The sequence below is a fragment of the Labeo rohita genome, chromosome 4 (assembly GCF_022985175.1).
Source record: "Labeo rohita strain BAU-BD-2019 chromosome 4, IGBB_LRoh.1.0, whole genome shotgun sequence".
Lineage (NCBI taxonomy): Eukaryota > Metazoa > Chordata > Actinopteri > Cypriniformes > Cyprinidae > Labeo > Labeo rohita.
This window is the reverse complement of record NC_066872.1, coordinates 46,125,581-46,145,748: the sequence shown is the minus strand read 5'-3', so window position 1 is coordinate 46,145,748 and position 20,168 is coordinate 46,125,581. Positions and strand designations below refer to the sequence as shown.

The window sequence follows — 20,168 nt, the reverse complement described above, 5'->3', positions numbered from 1 at the left end:
TTAACACTATTAGTGATATAGTGTGACTGTGGGAACTCGAGAGTCATGAGTTTGTGATCGGTTATGAGCTCTATTTCATTATGCTCAGATCCAGAGGACGGTCGCTCACATGATCTGTGTGTAATAACTGATAAACCTCAGATCTGTGTGTCGGTCGCAGGTCGTGTGAGAGTGTGTGAGCTCCTCAGAGGTGTGATGATGTGAAGATGAGAGACGAGTGAACGCCAGTGAAACCTGACTGACCGCGTTCCCACAGCAGAGTGTGATGTGTGTGTGTGTGTGTGTGTGTGTGTGTGTGTAGACTGAACCTGTATGCAGTGTGTGATCTGCCACTAGAGGGAACATTTGCATGAAAATGTGCAATATGATTCTAGTATTTGGTAAATTTATATATTTATATAGAATTTTTATTCATCAGATCACAGCCGTTTTTTTGTAACTTATTTGTAAATATATACTATAAAAATGATACGTAATTTAATAATGATTTAAGATTTTAATTTTGTTATATTATATTATATTTTAATAATATGCTTATTTTATCATTTTGAGTCTAATTTGAGGATGATTTTTGTTCACATTCAGCATTATTCCTCCAGTCTTCAGTGTCGTATGATCCTTCAGAAATCATTCTAATATTAGATTCTGATTATTGTCAGTGTTAATAACAGCTTATGTTTTTAGACCCAGTGATAGTTGTTGTTGTGGGCAGCAGAGGGCGCTGTTTCACCGCGGCTGTGATTTGTTTGTCATGGAAAAATTCAGTCAGATTCATTTTCATGCAATAATTCCCTCCACACTTAAGGATGTTCCATATTGATCGCAGCATTAGTAATTCTGTTTTAATCCGTCATATTTAAATAAACAAAAGGCACACATTCCTTCTCGTCACGTGTGTTTGTTTGTTTGTTTACAGGCGCGTCTGTTGCGCTCCAGCAGGATCAACACACATCAGCAGAGGATCTTCATAACGACTAATAATTCCTCTGTAATTGTGCTTATGCTAATGAAGACGTGAATGTGATGTAGAAGCGTCAAGTTATGCAAATAGTTTAATTTCTGATTGGTTTTCTCATGTTTGCAGTCGGATTCAGCGCCATGTAAATGTAAATCACACACTGTAGATTTCTGTTGTTTTTACTACAGACTAAACCATATTCAAACATCTGCTAAAATATTATCCATTTAGAATCATTTTAACCATTGAGGAAGTGACTTTGTCATATTTAGCTACACTTCTGAGGACTGTTTTGTCCTGCCAGCTATCTGAAGCATTTAAATATATACAAACGTACATAAAAAACAACAACAAAAAAACCTTCTTAAGAATGGCGCGATCTGTAACGCTGACGTGCGAGACTCCCGGTGTCAATCACGGTTACCTGCCAAAAAAAAAAAAAAAAAAAAAAAAAAAGCTCAAATAATTTCACAGTTTACCGCACTTTGGTATTCTTAGTTATTTACCGAGGCAAATGAACCGGAAGTCTCGCACATTCACAGTAAACAACTAACCTCTGCGTTGCAAAATAAGGTGGATGCTTAAAATCAAACATTAAAATGGATTAATATACATAAACAACTGTGATTAGATCATATTAATGTCTTTAGTATTTTATTTTATTTTACTTTTTATAAGTTGATAATGCCATTTATTTTTCCACACTACTAACTAGCACTATTACCCAGCTAGCAGGGTCAAGTTTCTGGCAAGGTTCTCTCTTTTTTTTTAAGTTATCTGGTCTTTAATAATTTTATCACAACTTTAACACAAAAACCTCATTGATACACATACATGTTTTTTTTTTTCATGAAATATTTTAGTTGGATGTTCATCTAACATTTTTTAAACATTACTGCTTGTTTCAGAAAACATTCAAAAGTAAAGTTCACTTAACCTTTGCATAACCAAAATAAATGTCTCAAATGTTTAAAATTCTTCAGGGAACATTCAGAAATAATGTTTTTATGTTAATAAAACACTCTTAGAATATTTTGTTAAGTGGCTATATGGTTAATTGTATTTTTAATTAAATTAATACATATATATTTTCCCATCAGTCTAAAGTAAAGCTGCATAAACGCACGAGATCTGCGTGAGTGGATCACACATCAGTCTTTCTGTCTGACGGCTGAACTTTCACAGGGCTGCGGAGGGTTAATGGTCTGTTTCAAAACGGCCACTTAACGAGGAATCAGAAACGCCCATCAGCAGCTCCCCCACAACACTACAGCATGACAAGCTAATCTGTGTGTGTGTGTGTGTGTGTGTGTGTGTGTGTGTGTGTTCGGTTCCTCACCATCTGAACTGCAGCTGTAGGTTGAAGCTTCCAGAAAACTCAAAAAGCTCATAAATCAAACAGGCCAGGGGGGCAGCAACACACACACACACACACACACTGGATTATCTGTTAAGGTGAGGATAAAGCATGAGGTTGGTGTTCACAGACACACAGGCATGGAGATGAAGTTAATGTTCATCAGATGCATCGTTCTGCTCCGCGCTCATGGAATGTCTCAATTAGATATTGAGCAGTTGGATTCACAAACATCACTTCCTGACACACACACACACACACACACGTCTGGTTTATTATCTTTGTGGGGACTCTCCATAGGTGGTCCCCACAATGTCAAAAATTTCAGGTTTTACTATCCTTGTGGGGACCAAATGTAGCAAAAACAAGTACACACACACACTTCTGCATCACTGTGTGTGTGACAAGAGACAAACCTGTTTCAAAAGAAATAACAAATAAAGTCAGAGAACTTTTCATGAATATATACAGAACAAAAACCACACTGACTCTGATGTTTAATAATACTAACATTTGTTTGACCCGTGTGCATCAATAAAAAAAAGTTACACATAGGTTCATAGTGGACAAAAATGTCTGTGTCAAAAACCTGTCATAAAAATTTGGAACTTTGGAGCACAGACTTAAGTTCAGACTTAAGGTCTCATTTTAAAGAAGACCCATGGCAGATTATTGTTGAAGTAGAAAAGGTTTAAAAAGTGAAACCAAAAAAAAAAAAATAGAGGTTTAAGTTGATGAAAATGCTTTATGAACAATATTTTTTATACAATACATATTTAATGAAACATACTTGCTAGAAAATCAAAGCCATAAATTGAAACAAGTCGTGTTCCAATTTTGAGGTTGATATCTCAAAAGATAAGCTTTCAGGATTTTGTTAGGGCGCAGTACCACATTTTCCCCATTAGGTGGCAGCAAAACTCCACTGGTGCACACACTGGTTGGATTTGTGATTTGCAGTTTTTCTCTCTGAAATATTACAAGCACACACACACTTTTTTTGTGACACACATACAAACCACACTCTGACATCCATAACAACACACCCACACTATTATAGCTGCATTATTTATCCAGTTGACTCTATAATATGCAGAAACAAAAAACAGGAATAAAGCGAGTATTTGCTTTATTAGCCAAAAATGGCAAAATAAAAAAAAAAAAAAAAGGTAAAAAGGTTTAATTTTGAAGCCTTGCCAACAGAATGAGAGTCTAGTAACAAAAATTGCATCATTTTACAGTTAAATGGCACTTGTGATTAAAAATGTATTTTAATGGGTAGATTTTTGTCATTAAGGTCCTAAGAGGAACTATTTTTTTGTTCCTAGTGCAAAATAGATTTATTAAAGGGAATGGGGGTAAACAGTAGAATTCCAATAAAAATACACACATGTGCCAAAATGTATGCAGCCGGCAATAACACAGGCACAATGATCAAACAAAACAAAACAAAACAAAACTGAAAAGGACAAAAATGTTCAAGGTTAATTGTATTTCATTGTACTGTATAATTGTATTAGGAGAAAATCACAGGCTTTGGTGTTTATATGTTCTGACTGTGGTGGATCTTGTTGAAGACTAGTTTATTAAACTTGTCGTGTTATGTTCTAATATGTGACCCTGGATCACAAAACCAGATTTGTACATCATATGAAAGCTGAATAAATAAGCTTTCCATTGATGTATGGTTTGTTAGTATAGGGCAATATTTGGCCGAGATACAACTATTTAAATATCAGGAATCTGGGGGTGCAAAAAAATCAAAATATTGAGAAAATGGCCTTTAAAGTTCTTCAAATAATGTTCTTAACAATGTACATGACTAATCAAAAATTAAGTTTTCATACATTTACAGTAGGAATTTTACAAAATATCTTCTTGGAACATGATCTTTATTAAATTTCCTGATGCTTTTTCCCATAAAAGAAAAATCAATAATTTTGACCCATACAATGTATTTTTGGCTATTGCTACAAATAAACCCCAGCGACTTAAGACTGGTTTTGTGGTCCAGGGTCGCATATTAATATTTATATTAAACAACACAATATATAACTCTAATTTATATAACTATCTTATTTATTAGAATTTAAGGCAAATTGGAGGTTATTTTTACTGTAAGAATCTTTTTTTTTTTTTTTGTACAAACATTCTTTTCACAAAACCAAATTGTCCTTAAGTTTTATCTTCAGAACAAAAGAAAAAGAACATATTTGGAAGAACAAAATATTCTCACAAACATTCTTTAGTTAGAAAATGACATTTTTCTTAAAGGGACAGTTCACCCCAAAATGAAAAATTTTTAATTATTCACTTACCCTCATGCTGAGTTTCTTTCTTCTGCTGAACATGAAAGATATTTTGAAGAATGTTGGAAGTAAACAGTAGCCACTGTCTTCTGTAGTATGAAAAAAACACTATGAAAGTCAACGGCTACCGTTACTAATATTCTTCAAATCATCTTTGTGTGTTCGGGATACTAAATGATGACAGAAATGTCATTTTTGACTGAACTGTCCCCTTTGTTTTGTATATACAGCCCTGCGTTGCAGCAGCACTATTACATCTGTGTGTGTGTGTGTGTGTGTGTGTGTACTTGTTTTTGCTACATTGTGGGGACCAAATGTCCCCACAAGGATAGTAAAACCTGAAATTTTTGACATTGTGGGGACCGGCCTGCGGTCCCCACAATGTTAAAAAATTATTAAAAATAGTAAATGATGTTTGTCTGAAAGTGTAACGATGTAAACATGTTTTCTGTGAGGGCTAGGTTTAGGGTTAGGGTTGGGTTAGGGGTTAGACAATATCGTTTGGTCAGTATAAAATCTATAGAAGTCTATGGAAAGTCCCCACAATTCACAAAAACAAACATGTGTGTGTGTGTGTGTGTGTGAGTGTGTGTCGTGCATCTGTTGCTCACAGCGCTGCAGCGTTTAATGCAGAATCCTGCACATGGTGAAACATCTCAGATGGGACTCATGAATTCATGAGAGTTTAAGAAGCCACGACTGACTACACACACACACACACACACACGCTTTCTCTCTGTGTCTCTCACACACACACACACAGGAGGCCCATCTGCTTGAGTGACCTGTAGTAATTAGTTATTAATCTTCCCATGAGACGGAGCTGAGCTGGAATACATTAGCACGCTTACTGACACACAACAACACACGCGGCGAGATGGGAACACACCGGGGGTTATGGGTAGACAGACAGCGACAAAGTAGCAGGACATGTCATGGACGGAGCGAGCCGATTGGATACTGACTGTGATGATGTAATGTAGAAAGTCTTTACTAAATACGTGAGGTTTGACAATACAAAACACATGGCCATGTTGCTAGGGTGTTGCTGTGTAGTTGCTGGGTGACTGTTGCTGAGTATCACTGTTAGGGTGGGGTTAGTGGTTGCTAGGGTGTTGCTATGCAGTTAACAAAGCGTTGTGATTTGTTTACTGTCCTTTTAAGAAATCAGACTATGAATTGACTGTGTGTGTGTGTGTGTGTGTGTGGAGGTTTGGATCTGTAATGCATGTCAACGCCTCAGAGGCCCAAACACACACACACACACACAGTCAATCATTCTCCAATATGTTTAACATCTGGATGTGACGTCAGATGACTGTAATTTCTGACACTCACCTCACATGATCGCTGACAGAAACGCCATCATGACTTTATCCTGGAGAACTAGCACATCCTTCAGTTGAAAATACACATTTTATGCATGTAAAAATGCAACTGGTCACATCTGCACACATGCAAAAATCTAAGCACAGACCTTTTCATATAAAATGTTATACAAGACAATCAATCACATCCAAAGCTCTTCTCAGACCAAAATGACTTCAAATACTTCTAAACACTCCCAAATACGTTTTTGCATTTATTAAATCGATTGAATACAAAATTTCTTTTCCGTTTCAGTCGACGGCATTGATCATTTCATGGATGATGAAAAGTATTTACCTCAAATGGCAAGAAATTATATTCTGCACAAAGAAAATGAAGCTGATTATTTAAATCAAATTCTCATTATTGTTATTCAACTGGATATTTTCTTTCAGTTTTTTCAACCAATGCAACTATTATGCAAAACATAATTGCATCAAAATAATGAGATTCAATAGTCAATAAAACCAAATAAAACCAAAATCGATTTTACATCAAAATAATGAGAACTGGGTTGAATTGACATGAAAATAATGTCATGCACTAATGCAAACAAAAAAAACCTTCATTTTCTACATGCATTCATATTTTAGCTCTTTTTTTTTCCTGATTACTGTAAACAATAGATTTTTTAAAATTAAAGTCAGTACAACCAATGCAACTTAAAAAGTCTTATTAATTAACATAATATACAGACAGAATTATCCTCATGCATTCTTCAGTATTCTCTCTGAAATACTATTTTTTTCAATTTAAAAGCAACAAATTAAAGATGTTACAACTAATGTAATTATGATGTAAATACTGCAAAATATAAATGATTTTGCATTCAAATAATGAAAACTGGGGTGAAGTGGCATGAAAATGTCACAGTGCCACAAAAAACTTCATTTTCTTCATGCATTCTTCATTTTTCCTTTTTCAAGATCTTGTTTTTGTAAGTAAATAATAGATTTTATTTCAATATGTAAATCTGTAAATAATGCAAAATCGTATTGATTTTTAAAACTTGCATTAAAATAATGAGAACTGGGGTGAAGTGACATGATAATAATGCCACAGTGCAAACCAAAAAGTGTCTTCATGCATTCTTCATTTTTCTTCTACTGTAAATCACATTTTCTTTTCAATTCAAATCCACAAATTAAAAGCAGTACAACTAATGCTGTACAAAAACCTCAAAATTTGCATCAAAGTAAAGGTTGTTAAATAATGCCACGGTCTCTTCTTCATGCAAAATATAATTTCTTCCCCTGTTGATGTTGTGATCTGACCTACACGTGTTGTTGATCACGTCTGTATAAACAACGTTGTCATTTTTCTTCTCGTTTCCATGTTTGCATGATTTTTTCCATCTTTACAGACTCATAAAGCAGCGGGTGTTTTTCCGGTCAGCTGCCGTTGGTGATAATGACCGATGTGCCGTTGTGCGCGGCGCTGGTCTGAAAGTGCACGTGTGCGCTCACGTCATAATGAGCGGGAAACCCGCGCAGGTTTTCGGGGCCGTTAAGCGGCTCCAGGCTGCATCCGGCGAGGGGGCGCAGCGAGCGCGTGTGCCCGTCCGCAGCCTCTCTGTCCGGGGTGGAGAACAGCAGCGGGCTGCCCTGAGCCTGGAGGTGCGGAGAGACAGACGGCGGCCGACAGGACAGTCTGTCCGACCCGGGACTGCTCAGACCAGAAAGTGAGGCCGGACTCCCATCCTTGTCGTCCCGGCGCAGGACGAGGCGGTCCGAGGCGACGCGGGTCCCTGGCGGCCCGCGGCAGACGGAGGAGAAGTAATCGCTCATGCGGCCGTCCTCCACTTTGATCGGCTCCTGTCTGGCTCCCATCAGGCTTTCGGACTCCCGCGGGCTCGTGTGAAACGCCCTGTTGTCATGGCTACTGTCTCCCGAATCGCCCGACGAGCCAGGAGAGCCGTCCGCGCGCTCGTCCTCCCAATGAGCTGCCAATGAGATTTAATTTAACAGCGTTACGCGTGTGCTCAAACTCCCTCAGGACTCATTATGAACTTCTTTGTTTGTGTGTATCTTCAGATGTTTATTTACAGATGTTTTTTATTCTATTACGTCAGATTTTAAAGGTGTGTTCAGTAATTGTTTACAATCAAAGAATAGTACTTTGACGTTTTTACTGACTTCATCTAGCGATTAACCTCTGACCTACATGACATCAGCCACAAAACAATTAAAAAAAATTAATTTTAAAAAGAAAGTAAGTTGTTTTGAAGAAAGACTACGATTTTCACAACAAGAATGTATTAAAGTGCACTAGTAAAATTTGTTGTTGTTGTTTTTTAAAGAAATGAATACTTTTACTCATTAATATCTATTAAAATGATCAAAAGAATGATCCAGCAAGTTAATTATATATACAATTAATAAAAACTGACAAAAGCTGCTTAACTTCAACTAAAATTAAAAATAGAAAATAGAAAAAGAACTGGTTAAAAATATTAGTAAAAACAAACAAAAATCAGTATATTAGAATGATTTCTGAAGGATCATGTGACACTGAAGACTGGAGTAATGATGCTGAAAATTCAGCTGCGCATCACAGAAATAAATTACATTTAAACAGATGTTCAGATAGAAAATAGCTGTTTTAAATTCTAATAATATTTAACAATTTTTACTGTATTTTTGATCAAATAAATGCAGCCTTGCTGAGCAGAAGCAACTCTTTCAGAAGCATTAACAAATCTTAATAATTCCAAATTTATGAATGGTTGTGTATCACAGTCAAATCAGAATATTGGCATGATTCCTGACGTATCACGTGACTCACCGTGAGTGTGATGGTACGTTCTGCCGTCAAATTCACCTCCGTTGTGCTGAGTTGCTTTAGTGAGCGGCGGGACGGGTCGCGTGGCGTCCCACCACCCCTCTCTCCCGCTGACGCCCAGGACGTAGCGGCCGCTCTGATCGCACAGAGCCGCGCGTGTGTGTGTTTGAGCACACGTGTGCATCACGTCACCCTGAGAGAGAGCGTAACACAGCGAGCCGCACGCCGCTTCAGACGCGTCACTGTGATCCAGGCGCTGTGGGGAGGCGGAGTCTGTCAGAGGGCTGCCGCCCCATTGGCTGTCACGGTCGGAATCTGAGCGCTCGGGCTGGAAGGACGAGAACTGCTGAAAAAAAAGAAAAGAAAAAACAGAACAGGAAGTGAGGAGAGAAACCCTCAAAAACACACTCAAGAAAAATACAGCAGATTCTACATAGATAATTTATTTTTTATTATTATTATTTTTTTGTCTTGTCTTTTTTTTTTTAGTTGATTCTAAAAATTAAAGATGAAGACGTTCGTGGAATTTCATTCCTCGTTATTTTTTTTCTGTAATATTTGTTTATTTATTTTAATTATTTGTCTGGACTCCAAAATCACACATTTTGTCTATAAAAAAAAAAAATAAATAAAGTGATTTATCAGAGTTGTTGTAACTTTTAGGGAGTTTCAGTAACACATGTTATACTGTAAACGTGCATTGAAAAAACATAGTAATAATATTGCAAAACTTATTTTATTTAAAGTCAGCATTTCTTATTTTCATTTAGTTTACCTTAATGTAACTAAAAGAATAACTAAAACTAACTATAACAACAAAATAACAAAATTGACATTAAAGCAGAAATTATACAATTAATATTTTTTTTTATTTTATTTAAAATATTAACAAAAAGTAATAGTATCTCAATGATACTATTTTTTTTAAACAAAATTAATACTTCTATTCAGCAAAGACACATTTGATGAAGTGGCAGTAACTACACTAGTTCACATGAACTAACTATGAAAAACATCTAATGAATTCATTAATCTCAATTAAAATTCATTTCACCGTTTACTAATACATGAATTCAAATCAAATGTTGCATCTGTTAATGTATGTAAAGGACTTGAAATCAAGCTGAACAAACAGTTCGCTTTGATCGCAGGAATAAATTACATTTTAACGTTTACTACAAAACAAATGTAATAATATTTCATAATATCAATGTTTTTACTGTATTTTTAGGCAAATAACTGCAGCCTTGGTGAGCATAATTGGAATGATATAGTGTGTATAATTATTAATTAATTAATTAATTAATAATGAACCAGTAAAGACAATGTGGTGAGTGAAAACTGTGAAAGTAATATATAATATGTACTGCAGTGATCTGAGAGCAGTGGTGTGAGCAGAAGCGTCTGTGAGTGATTCAGGTGCAGGTGTGTGCGTCACCTGTGAATACGGAGAAACCAGGATCTTCCTCCTGCTGTTTGACGCTGGGGTTTTGTCGTCCGGCTCGTGGTGGTTTGCGTACGGGAACGCAGGTTTGATGGGGTTCAGCTGGTCCAGAGACAACGCCATGCCTTTATACTCCGTGTCCCTACACACACACACACATCATCATTATTACAGTAAATATGTTGTATGAGCACCACATTCACTGCTGTAGCAGATCGTCATAAATCATTATGCAGCACATACACACGTCTAGAAAATCCATAGTGTTTAGTGGAGGAAAAAAAACTTGGTGTATGGATTAGGATGATCAACATACACATCACATATTTTTTGTGTTTACACATGATATATCATGCTGATTTTTAGCTTGGTTTGATAAAGCAAATCTACTGATCTACTATTTAAACTGCTGCTACGGTATCTCCTCCTACAGTGTTAAAGACACCACACTTGGGTCAGACCTTCAGACTGCTCTCACTCAGGTTGCTGTATCTTTTCTAACTTGTAATTTACAGTTTTCAATCAAAACTATGAAAAGTCCCACAGACTTTCATTGAGGGGGTCAATTACTTCTGTAAATACATTTAGCCATTTTCTCACACACACTTTTGGGACTGAATTCTGTTGTTAAATCTGAATATGCACCTACAGACAGACAAAAGATGCAAGTGAGAAGTGTTTATGTCAGTTTGATGTTGTTTTGTTAGAAATATGTAGGTTTCTTAAATGTGCAATGATTTTGATCAATCACGAGTTATAAACTCAAATTAATTGTATTAAATTCTGTTCTTTCCATACTGGACATTATCCATTTAAATGTTCTTATAAGTTTTGCATAATTTTCTACTGAAATAAAATTTAGTAAAAAAAAACCCAAAATGTTCACATCCCACTGGTTTTGCAGGATTTCATGTAAAATGTGAAACATCAAAGACTTTCTTAATTTTTTTTAAATTAATGAAAAGGGGTAAATTGTTTATCTAGAAAAAAAAAACACACATTTAAAACATTTTTGCACACTCACTCGAGTTACTGATCAGATACAGTGTGGTTTTAGTTGACAGATATGAAGTTGTGACCCGTGAGTGCGTAAGGTGTGTTTTAATGCGACAGGAGTGTTAATCAGTTTGTACAGCGCTCGCCGCCGTTAAACCCGAGTCGTGTGACACAAAGGAAAGCTTGTGAAATGTGTCTGTGTGATTTCACAGCTGTGGTTTCGTGTTCGTCTCCTCCGACCCGCAGACGTCTGTCCTCCGTCTGAACTACTGAACTCACCGAGACACAGCGCAAACAGCCTTTATCCTGCTCTTATCATGAAAATCACACCTGAAACGCCCGAACGCTGTACGCCTAGTGTTATGAGCCGCAGGTATTCATCATTTCTGACAGCGGTGAGATTGTGCTGAATATTTACTGTGTTTCAGACGACCTCAGTTTGACACAGCACTGTAAACCAAAGACTTCAAACAAACATAACAGTAAAGACTTGTCTGGAAATTCAGCTTTGCATCAAAGGTATATATTACATTTTAAAATAGATTTAAATAAAAACAGCTATTTTAAGTTGTAAATATATTTTAAAATTTTACTGTATTTTTGATTAAATGTAGGCTTGATGAGCAGAAGAATTAAAATAATGTAAAAAATCTTATGACCCAAACTTTTGAGTGCACATACTCTGGAAATTCAGCTACACATCACAGAAATAAATTACATTTTGCAATGTATTTAAATAAAAAACAGCTATTTTAAATTGTAAATATAATTTACAATTTTTTACAGTATTTTTGATTAAATTAATGTAGGCGTAATGAGCAGAAGAATAAAAATAATTGTAAAAAAACCTTACAACCCAAACTTTCAGTGTATGTATATATAGCCTGAAAATGCCGCTTTACATCTCAGGAATAAATTACATTTTAAAATATATTAATATCCAAACAGTTTTTTTAAACTGTAATAATATTTAATGTTTTTATTGTCTGTTGCTGTTTCATCTCTGAACATCTCTGTTCTTTATTCCCCGGTGTGTGTGCGTGAGAGCCGACGCTGGTGCGACTCACGTGAGGACGTAGTTGACGCTGACGATGCAGTGCGGACGAGACGAGCGGCTGTTGTGAACGATGGTGGCGTAACTCTGCACCCAAACCCAGCCGCCGTGTTTGGACAGGAAGCGGTAATATTTAGTGGTCACCTGACCTTTGACCAACACTGCAGAGACACACACACACATATTAACCATCAAACTGATTTTAATGGACTCACATTAGATATATATAACATTTGTAAAAGTCAGAAAAGGTGGAACATTAAAAACATAACTTATGACTTTTTGTGGCACAAAGAAAGTTGAATTATTGAGAACATCTGGACTCACGCAGGTGATGAGCGCAGCGCAGGTGAAAACTGTCACAGCTGTGCACATGGTGATACAGGGTCTTCTCAATCAGGTCCTGTGGTTCATATCCTGTCAGCTCTGAAACCCTTAGAGGCACAGAACAGGCCGAATCAGTGAAACTCACAATAACAGAAGTCATTAATCCGTTATGTATCTGTATATTATATACCTGGAGTCGAGGAAGATGAGCTTCATATCCAGACTGGCTCTGAACATGAACATGTTGCTGTGCAGCTTGATCTCGGTGACGGCGCTGGGCGGTAACGTGTGTCCCACCGCCACCAGACCCACGTTCTGATAGCAGCCGTCCAGCGGAGACGCCTCCAGACTCAGCGGCCGGATCTTCAGATAGCCGCTGCAGTGGATGACCTGCGGGGTCAAAGGTCACGCTCCGTTAGTGTCTGTGTGTGTGTGTGTGTGTGTGTCAGCTGACGCGGCGTCAGTCTGTGTGTCCGTACCTTATATCCTCCGCTCGTCAGTCCGGCGTTACGCTTGGCCAAAACACACTTCATTCTCAAGAAGAACGAGCGCTCCACTTCATACTCTGCAAAATACAACATCGCATTCATACGCATGATATTAATGTTAATTTAGTCACATTCTTGCCATATTAACCTGGTGTTTCGCTTCTCATACACTGAAAAAAAGACAAAATTTGCTAGTAAATTTCACAAATAATCAGAAAGAAAAGTGAAATTTTGAAACAGAAAAACTAAAATAATTCCTGTAAAGACAAAAAATAGTTTATGTAAAAGATATTTCAATTATATAATTTTATTCTTTACACGTATGAATTTTAAATCTTAATTTAAGATTTTTTTGTGCCTAAAACAGTTCTAGTTGTGTTTTTACTCTATAATAATATACATAATTCTTGTACAACTACTTCAAAATAATATTTGTATCTATAAAATCTCTTTAATAATCTTTAATATTATATTGTATAATAGTTCAAAATGTAATTTAAGACTTTTTGTACCCATTTTAATTGAAAATTTCTCTTACAATGTACAACTAAATTGAAAATACTTAGTGTAAAAAAATGTGTATATTTTGTATCTTTGTAAGATTTTACACTTTGACTTGGAAAAACAAAAAAAAAATTACTCCAATAAAAAACAACAAAATTTTTTACTGTGTGTGTGTGTTTGTATTTTGTGTCATAATTCTTAATTTAAGTTATTTAAATTAGATGGTTGATTTATTTACATTTTAATTTATTTTTATTTTTATTTATGTTTTTTGTTGCCAAAACAATCCTAATTACATTTTTAATGTTGCACCCTTTTAATTTACAACTTGTAAAAATTATTTTTTCAGTGTGTGTTTGTTGTTGTTTTTGTGTGTTGTATATATATATTATAATTATACAATATATTATAATTTTATTCTTTATATTTATATATTTTCCATCTTAATTTAAGATTTTTTTAAGACAGTCCTAATTACGTTTTTACTGTATAATAATATACATAATTCTTGTACAACATACTTCAAAATAATCTCTGTATCTATAAAAACTCTTTATAATCTTTCATATTATATTGTATGTAAAAAAATATATTTTATACATATATTTTTTTATCTTTGTAAGACTTTACACTTTGACTTGGAAAAAAAACAACAAAAAAACAAACAGTTTTACTGTGTGTTTGTGTGTATATGTGCAGTAATTTAATTTTTATTTTATTTAAATTTAGATAGTTGACTTATTTACATTTTAATTTATTTAATTTCATTTTTAATTTGCACCCCTTAATTTACAACTTGTAAAAATCATTTTTTTCAGTCTACATTAGAAATGCATGTGCGTGTGTGTTTGTTGTTGGCGTTCAGACGTCTCACCGTGGATGAAGTGCGAGTGGTACGAGGGTTGAGGCGTCAGAACGGCAGCCATCTCGTCGTGATCGGCCGGATGCACGTACTCATAAATACTGTTCCCGGTCAATTCTACCTGTGTGAAAGCACGTCTGTGACTCCACTGGAGCAGAAGAGCACAGAAAGCACATGAGAAGTTAGTTAGTTCTTCACCTGTGAAAGGCCCAGATGAACCGACGCCGTCTCCGAAATGTACATGATCTTCCCGTCGGCCGCCACCACGAATATAAAGCCGTCTAACGTCTGCAGATCAGAGAATATCAGACGGATCACGACAGACACCGGCGAAAGACAAGAACATCTGGAAAGAAACTTTGTTAAACATGTTCAAATGACATAAAAAAGCACATGTGTGGAAATGAGACATTATCTGTAGTATTTCTGAATGAGTACAAGCCAATAATGAGAATAATAAAGTCTTCATATTACCTGGAGCATCTTGCTGATTATTACCTGCAGTAAATGAGATCCGAGCTCATGGTTTGTGTTTTCTATCGATCGACTTCGACCCCAAACCTCACCCAAACCTACAGCAACACACACACACAGTTATAAAACAGCCTTTTATTGAATGGCTAACACTTCATTACTTCAAGGTTCATTAGTTAACATGAACTAAGAACGAACAATACTTCTACAGCATTTATTAATGTTAATTTCAGCATTTACTAATGCATTATTAAAATCACAAGTTGTGTTTGTTAACATTAGTTAATACATTGTGAACTAATATGAACAATTCTATTTTTATGAACTAACATGAGTAAAGATTAGTGAATAGCGTAATGTATTGTTCATTCTTGTTACATTCACTAAAGTTAACAAATGACATCTTATTGTAAAGTGTTCCCATCAAATGTTTATTTTTGGTTACATTATTTAACTACAGTGTAATTATATATTTAGGTACTGAGTAATATTAGTTAACTACATGTACTTGCTAGGGTTGCAATTAGGCTTTGGCTTAGGGTTACTTGCATGTAATTATGCATAATTTATTGTTATCATAATAGTAAGTACATGTAACGTGTAACAAGGACACCTTAAAATATATTGTTACCATATTTTTTTCTAAAATAGAATTATAATAATAGTACTAATCATTATAATAAATAATAATAATGTTTTGTGTTTTATATTATATACAACTTGTACACACTTGTATAATATAATAATCTAAAATACAATAATAAAATAGGATAAAATTGATATCTCTTTATTATTATTATTATTATTGTTTATAATAGCATAGTATGATTGTTTTTACTATAAACTATAATTGTATATTGTGTATATATACATTGATAAGCATTATTATAATTTTAACATTCACTTAGTGTGGACCTTTCTCACATTTCCGGGTTTCTCGTAGCGGAAGTCGTCATAGTTGGGTAAAATCCGAGAGCAGTGAATGGGAGAAGACCACAAATACAAAAAACATTTTTTTTGCATTCCCATTTGCTTAAATAGCAAAAGGAAAAACTCCACGTAGCGTTAACTATTTTTTTGTAACTTGATGAAAAGGTGAGATAATACAAAGTATAGTGTTATAAATGTACATATATTTTTTAAAAAATCAAAACACGAAAAACTTTCAAGGATTTATGATTATGACCGCTGAAACGCGTCATCACAGCCTTGTGAAAAGGGTCCATTGTCAATGTTGATTTATCACGTATTGACTTGTGTGTGTGTGTGTGTGTGTGTGTGTGTGAGAGAGAGAGAGAGAGAGAGAGCTCGTATCGAGTCATCATATCGATGTAGTGAGTGAATCTAAGCTCGTGAACAAACAGTTCGGTCCGGAAAGCAAATCACGGACATCCACCACAAACACACGTGATCTGCGTGACTGACATCAGAACATGCACGCGCTTCACAAGCGCTGCGACATTCTTACATCTCACACAAACACACGGGCTTGAAAAAACATTTCTTACATTTTTATAAAACAGTCGAATGAAAGGCACTGTTCAATTTATAAGCCGAATAAACAGACCCTGGAGGCTATATATCCCACATACAGGCCTACACACACACACACACACACACACAGCTGGACTCTCGCCCGGGATCTGAATTGATCCATTAGTGAAATTGTTCGCACATTGAGGTGATTCGATTCATATGGCGACTGTAACGACCGAATGTAAACAATTCTTTTGTTTGGTTTTAATTTGCATTAAACATGCGAAATATACAAAGTTATAATATTTTATATAATCCTTCTAGAATTATTAGCTAGAGTATAATACCTTATTAGCCTACTGTATATTATTTTGCTACTACTGATAGTTATTATTATTAGGCATATTAGAAAAATATTATTATAGTGATACAATGCATTTTTCTGCTTTAGTGGATTTGTTTTTTTCTTATGAATAAATGATAAATATGAAAGCTAGGTGAAAAGGCAACGTTTAAATATTGTTTTAATTAAGCACAAAATAAATAATATGCAGGCAGGAAACAAAATGAAGTGTGATTTTATTTATACGAGTCGTCAAAGGTTATTTCATTTAAATATTCTTCTTATTAACCTATCTGACTTTCTCTGATCAAACGCGTATTCTCCACAGGTTTGGGCAAATGTAAACATTATGGTATGATGAACACCGATTTCTGCTAAAAAAACCCACAATTTTTGTTCATCACAATATTTCACGTTCACACTTTCCTCGGCATCGCTGTAACTAAAGGCTTAATTAATGAAAATCATGTTTCTCGCAGACTGTTCAGCCCGTTCAAAGAAGAGGAAGAACAGCAGCCGCTCGAGCAGCAATTAGAAATTCATCTGATCTTAAGTGCCTCGCGCTCGCGGTGCCCAGACAGCCGGTCTGCACGCGCTCCCGGTGTAATGAGCGCGGCGGGTGCGCAGTCACGCGCGTGACCGGGAGAGAGCGACCCTCAGAGCAACTCGATCCCGCAGCACGTTCCTCTCACAAAAAAATACAGAGCTACTGCCTTCTCTATCTGTCTATCTATATATCTATCATCTATCTGTCTGTCTCTATCTGTATTTAGGCCTTGAATCTCACACTCTTAAAAATAATGATTCAATTAGATTCCAAACCGTGATTCAGAGTCAAATGTCATATGAGAATCTCTTTAGGATGTGTGTGTTTTTTTCTCTGGCTTTAAACAGCCCCAAGAAAATCAATATACTGAAGCGGTGTCAGAAATTACGATTAAAGGAAGCCTTAATTTGTTTTTTATTCTAACCATCTAAAACACGCTGCATTTTCTCCATGTAGGCCAATGTCAAACAATTCAAGGGAATCATCTAGAATCTGAACAATTATTTGAATTGTTAGCTGTAAAAAAATATAAATGCAAAATCCCGTAACAATCAAGAACAGAATGTGAAATATAATTGTTCTGTCGCGTTCAGTGTTTTTAAGTCACGCTGATTTGCAGCGCTGTTTTTATAATATATATCGTTTAAATGCAGCTTTAGATTTAAATACGATTTATCAGACAGAAAATGTATAATTGCGTGGTAGGCTATAAATCATTTTTGTTTCTCAGTAAATGCAGACCTGCAGGTCAGTAGCCTATTAAGCACATAAATATACTAGAATACAATATAACGTTTAGAAAACTCACTGTCTGTGACCCTGGAGCACAAAACCAGTCTTCAGTAGCACGGGTGTATTTGTAGCAATAGCCAAAATACATTGTATTGGTAAAAACGATCGATTTATCTTTTAGCATATGCCAAAAATCATTAGAATATTAAATAAAGATCATGTTCCATGACCGTAAATATATCAAACTAGTAATATGCATTGCTAAGAACTTCGTTTGGACAACTTTAAAGGTGATTTTCTCAATATTTTGATTATTTTTTTGCACCCTCAGATTCCAGATTTTCAAATAGTTGTATCTCAGACAAAAATTGCCCTATCCTGACAAACCACACATCATACATTTATTGAGCTTTCACATGATGTTTAAATTTCAATTTCCAAAAATTGACCCGGATGGCTTTCCCTTTGTATGTCGGTCAATGATAGACCCAAATATTACTACGGCTCAACTGCGGCGAAAAATGGTTCCTTTAGAACCTAAAGCCCATCAGAAACTTATTACTATTACACTATAACACTGTTTTTGCAACTTTTGTTCTCTTAAAAGGCTATTCCAACCCGATTTAGCCCATAAAAAATAGTTTGCTGGTATTCATGTATTTAGTTTGATCGACTGAAGTTTTAGAGCCAGTTTATTTTCATGTTCCCATTTTTATCATTAAGCGTGACGCATCAGCAAGCCTGTTTAAAAAGTGCCAGAGTGTTAATAGAAGCATCTGACCTTGCGGGAACACCAGTCGCATCTTCAGGTAGCTGCTGGTCAGCCGGATGATGGACGCTTTGTCCAGTTGAGACGTGATGGCGGACGGTAACGGCAACATTTTGGCGAGCTCGTAAAACTCGCTGTTCTCCTTCTCCCGTCGCGTCCTCGCCGCCGTCTTTGATTTCTCCTTCATCGTGCCGTTAATCGAGTTCAAATCCCTTTAGAGTCTCAATAAATCCAGCGAGAGAGAAGCGGAGCTCACCGGACAGGTGTAGAAGAGACGCGTGGACGCGCATCTGACCCGCGCAGGCCGCAGACAGCAGGACGCTGCCAATCAAAATACAGCAAAACTTCATCAATCTGCGCTTCACCTGCTCTAAAAAATTCAATAGCACTCTTAATTCGTTTATTATTAGTCTACTTAAAAATACATAGCGACGCGGCACATGTGTTACTGTGCCAAAACTAACATTTAGGCTACTTCACATGTCCTAGATTTCTATTATGAAAATTAAAAATTAAATTTATTTTTAAAATTAAATTATAACATAAAAAATTAAACATTAAATTATACTCACCACGTTTTGTTCAGGATCAGCAGTTCCAGAATATTCGTACGCCAAACATTATTCTATTCTATTCTATTCTATTCTATTCTATTCTATTCTATTCTATTCTACTCTGCTGGCTGGAATCACACGTGAGCACATCATCAGGTAGCGGGTGTGTGTGTGTGTGTGTGTGTGTGTGTGTCTGAAACGGTCCCGTGTTGTCCGGTCTTTCCGTCACTCCCGCGCTCATTGGTCAGAGAGTCTCGTGGAAACCGGGGCTCATTGGGAGGATCTGAGCTCCTGAAGGGGTGTGTGTGTGTGTGTGTGTGTGGAGAGGATCTGCACAAAGGAAACTTCCTGTAACAAGTTAATGTAAATGTCCGTTGGCAACAAATTAAAGCCTTTAACACACCAATTCATCATCGCATCCACTTTATTTTGAAACACGGAAGGTATTTTCTTTGAATGTGGGAGACTTCCGTTTCATTAGCCGCTATCCGTAAATAACTAAGAATAACAAACTGCTTGCCCTACAAACTAGTGTGTTTATGATTACGACAGTAAATTTGAATTATATGATAGCAAATATCAGTTTGCAAGACTGTTTTGTAATGGGCTGTTTTGCACAGGTATAAAAATTGGGAGAGCACTACACCGGAAGTCTCGCACATCCAAGTTACTCAATGTGTATAAATAGCATTTAAAAAAATGTAATAGACTTTTTAATAAACCATAAATATTTCATATACATATGATGTTTATGTATATACTACAGTTTCTCAGTTTAGATACAGATAGCAACATTTATTACTACTTTATTTTTTCTAGCGTAAT

At 35.8% G+C, this 20,168-nt stretch overlaps 1 protein-coding gene across 1 annotated transcript; it reads right to left on the bottom strand.

The window, feature by feature from the left end:
- Positions 1-6,204: 6,204 nt before the first annotated feature.
- On the bottom strand, positions 6,205-19,483 carry sim1b (SIM bHLH transcription factor 1b). The gene is made up of 12 exons (XM_051108114.1): positions 19,362-19,483; positions 18,802-19,110; positions 14,923-15,020; positions 14,647-14,736; positions 14,461-14,569; positions 13,074-13,159; positions 12,785-12,984; positions 12,595-12,701; positions 12,281-12,428; positions 10,212-10,359; positions 8,777-9,119; positions 6,205-7,934 (listed from the first exon to the last, which is right to left on the bottom strand). The coding sequence occupies exons 2-12, from the start codon at positions 18,974-18,976 to the stop codon at positions 7,384-7,386; spliced, it is 2,055 nt and encodes a 684-aa protein (XP_050964071.1). The 5' UTR covers positions 18,977-19,110; positions 19,362-19,483; the 3' UTR covers positions 6,205-7,383.
- Positions 19,484-20,168: the final 685 nt, after the last annotated feature.

Excerpts from the sequence above, each read along its gene's own strand:
- sim1b (XM_051108114.1), bottom strand. The coding sequence starts at position 18,976 with ATGAAGGAGAAATCAAAGACGGCGGCGAGGACGCGACGGGAGAAGGAG. Across the intron at positions 15,021-18,801 it reads GCGACTGGTGTTCCCGCAAG|GTTTGGGTGAGGTTTGGGGT; the intron begins GTCAGATGCTTC and ends GTGTTGCTGTAG. Across the intron at positions 9,120-10,211 it reads TGGTTTCTCCGTATTCACAG|CAGTTCTCGTCCTTCCAGCC; the intron begins GTGACGCACACA and ends CTTTTTTTTCAG.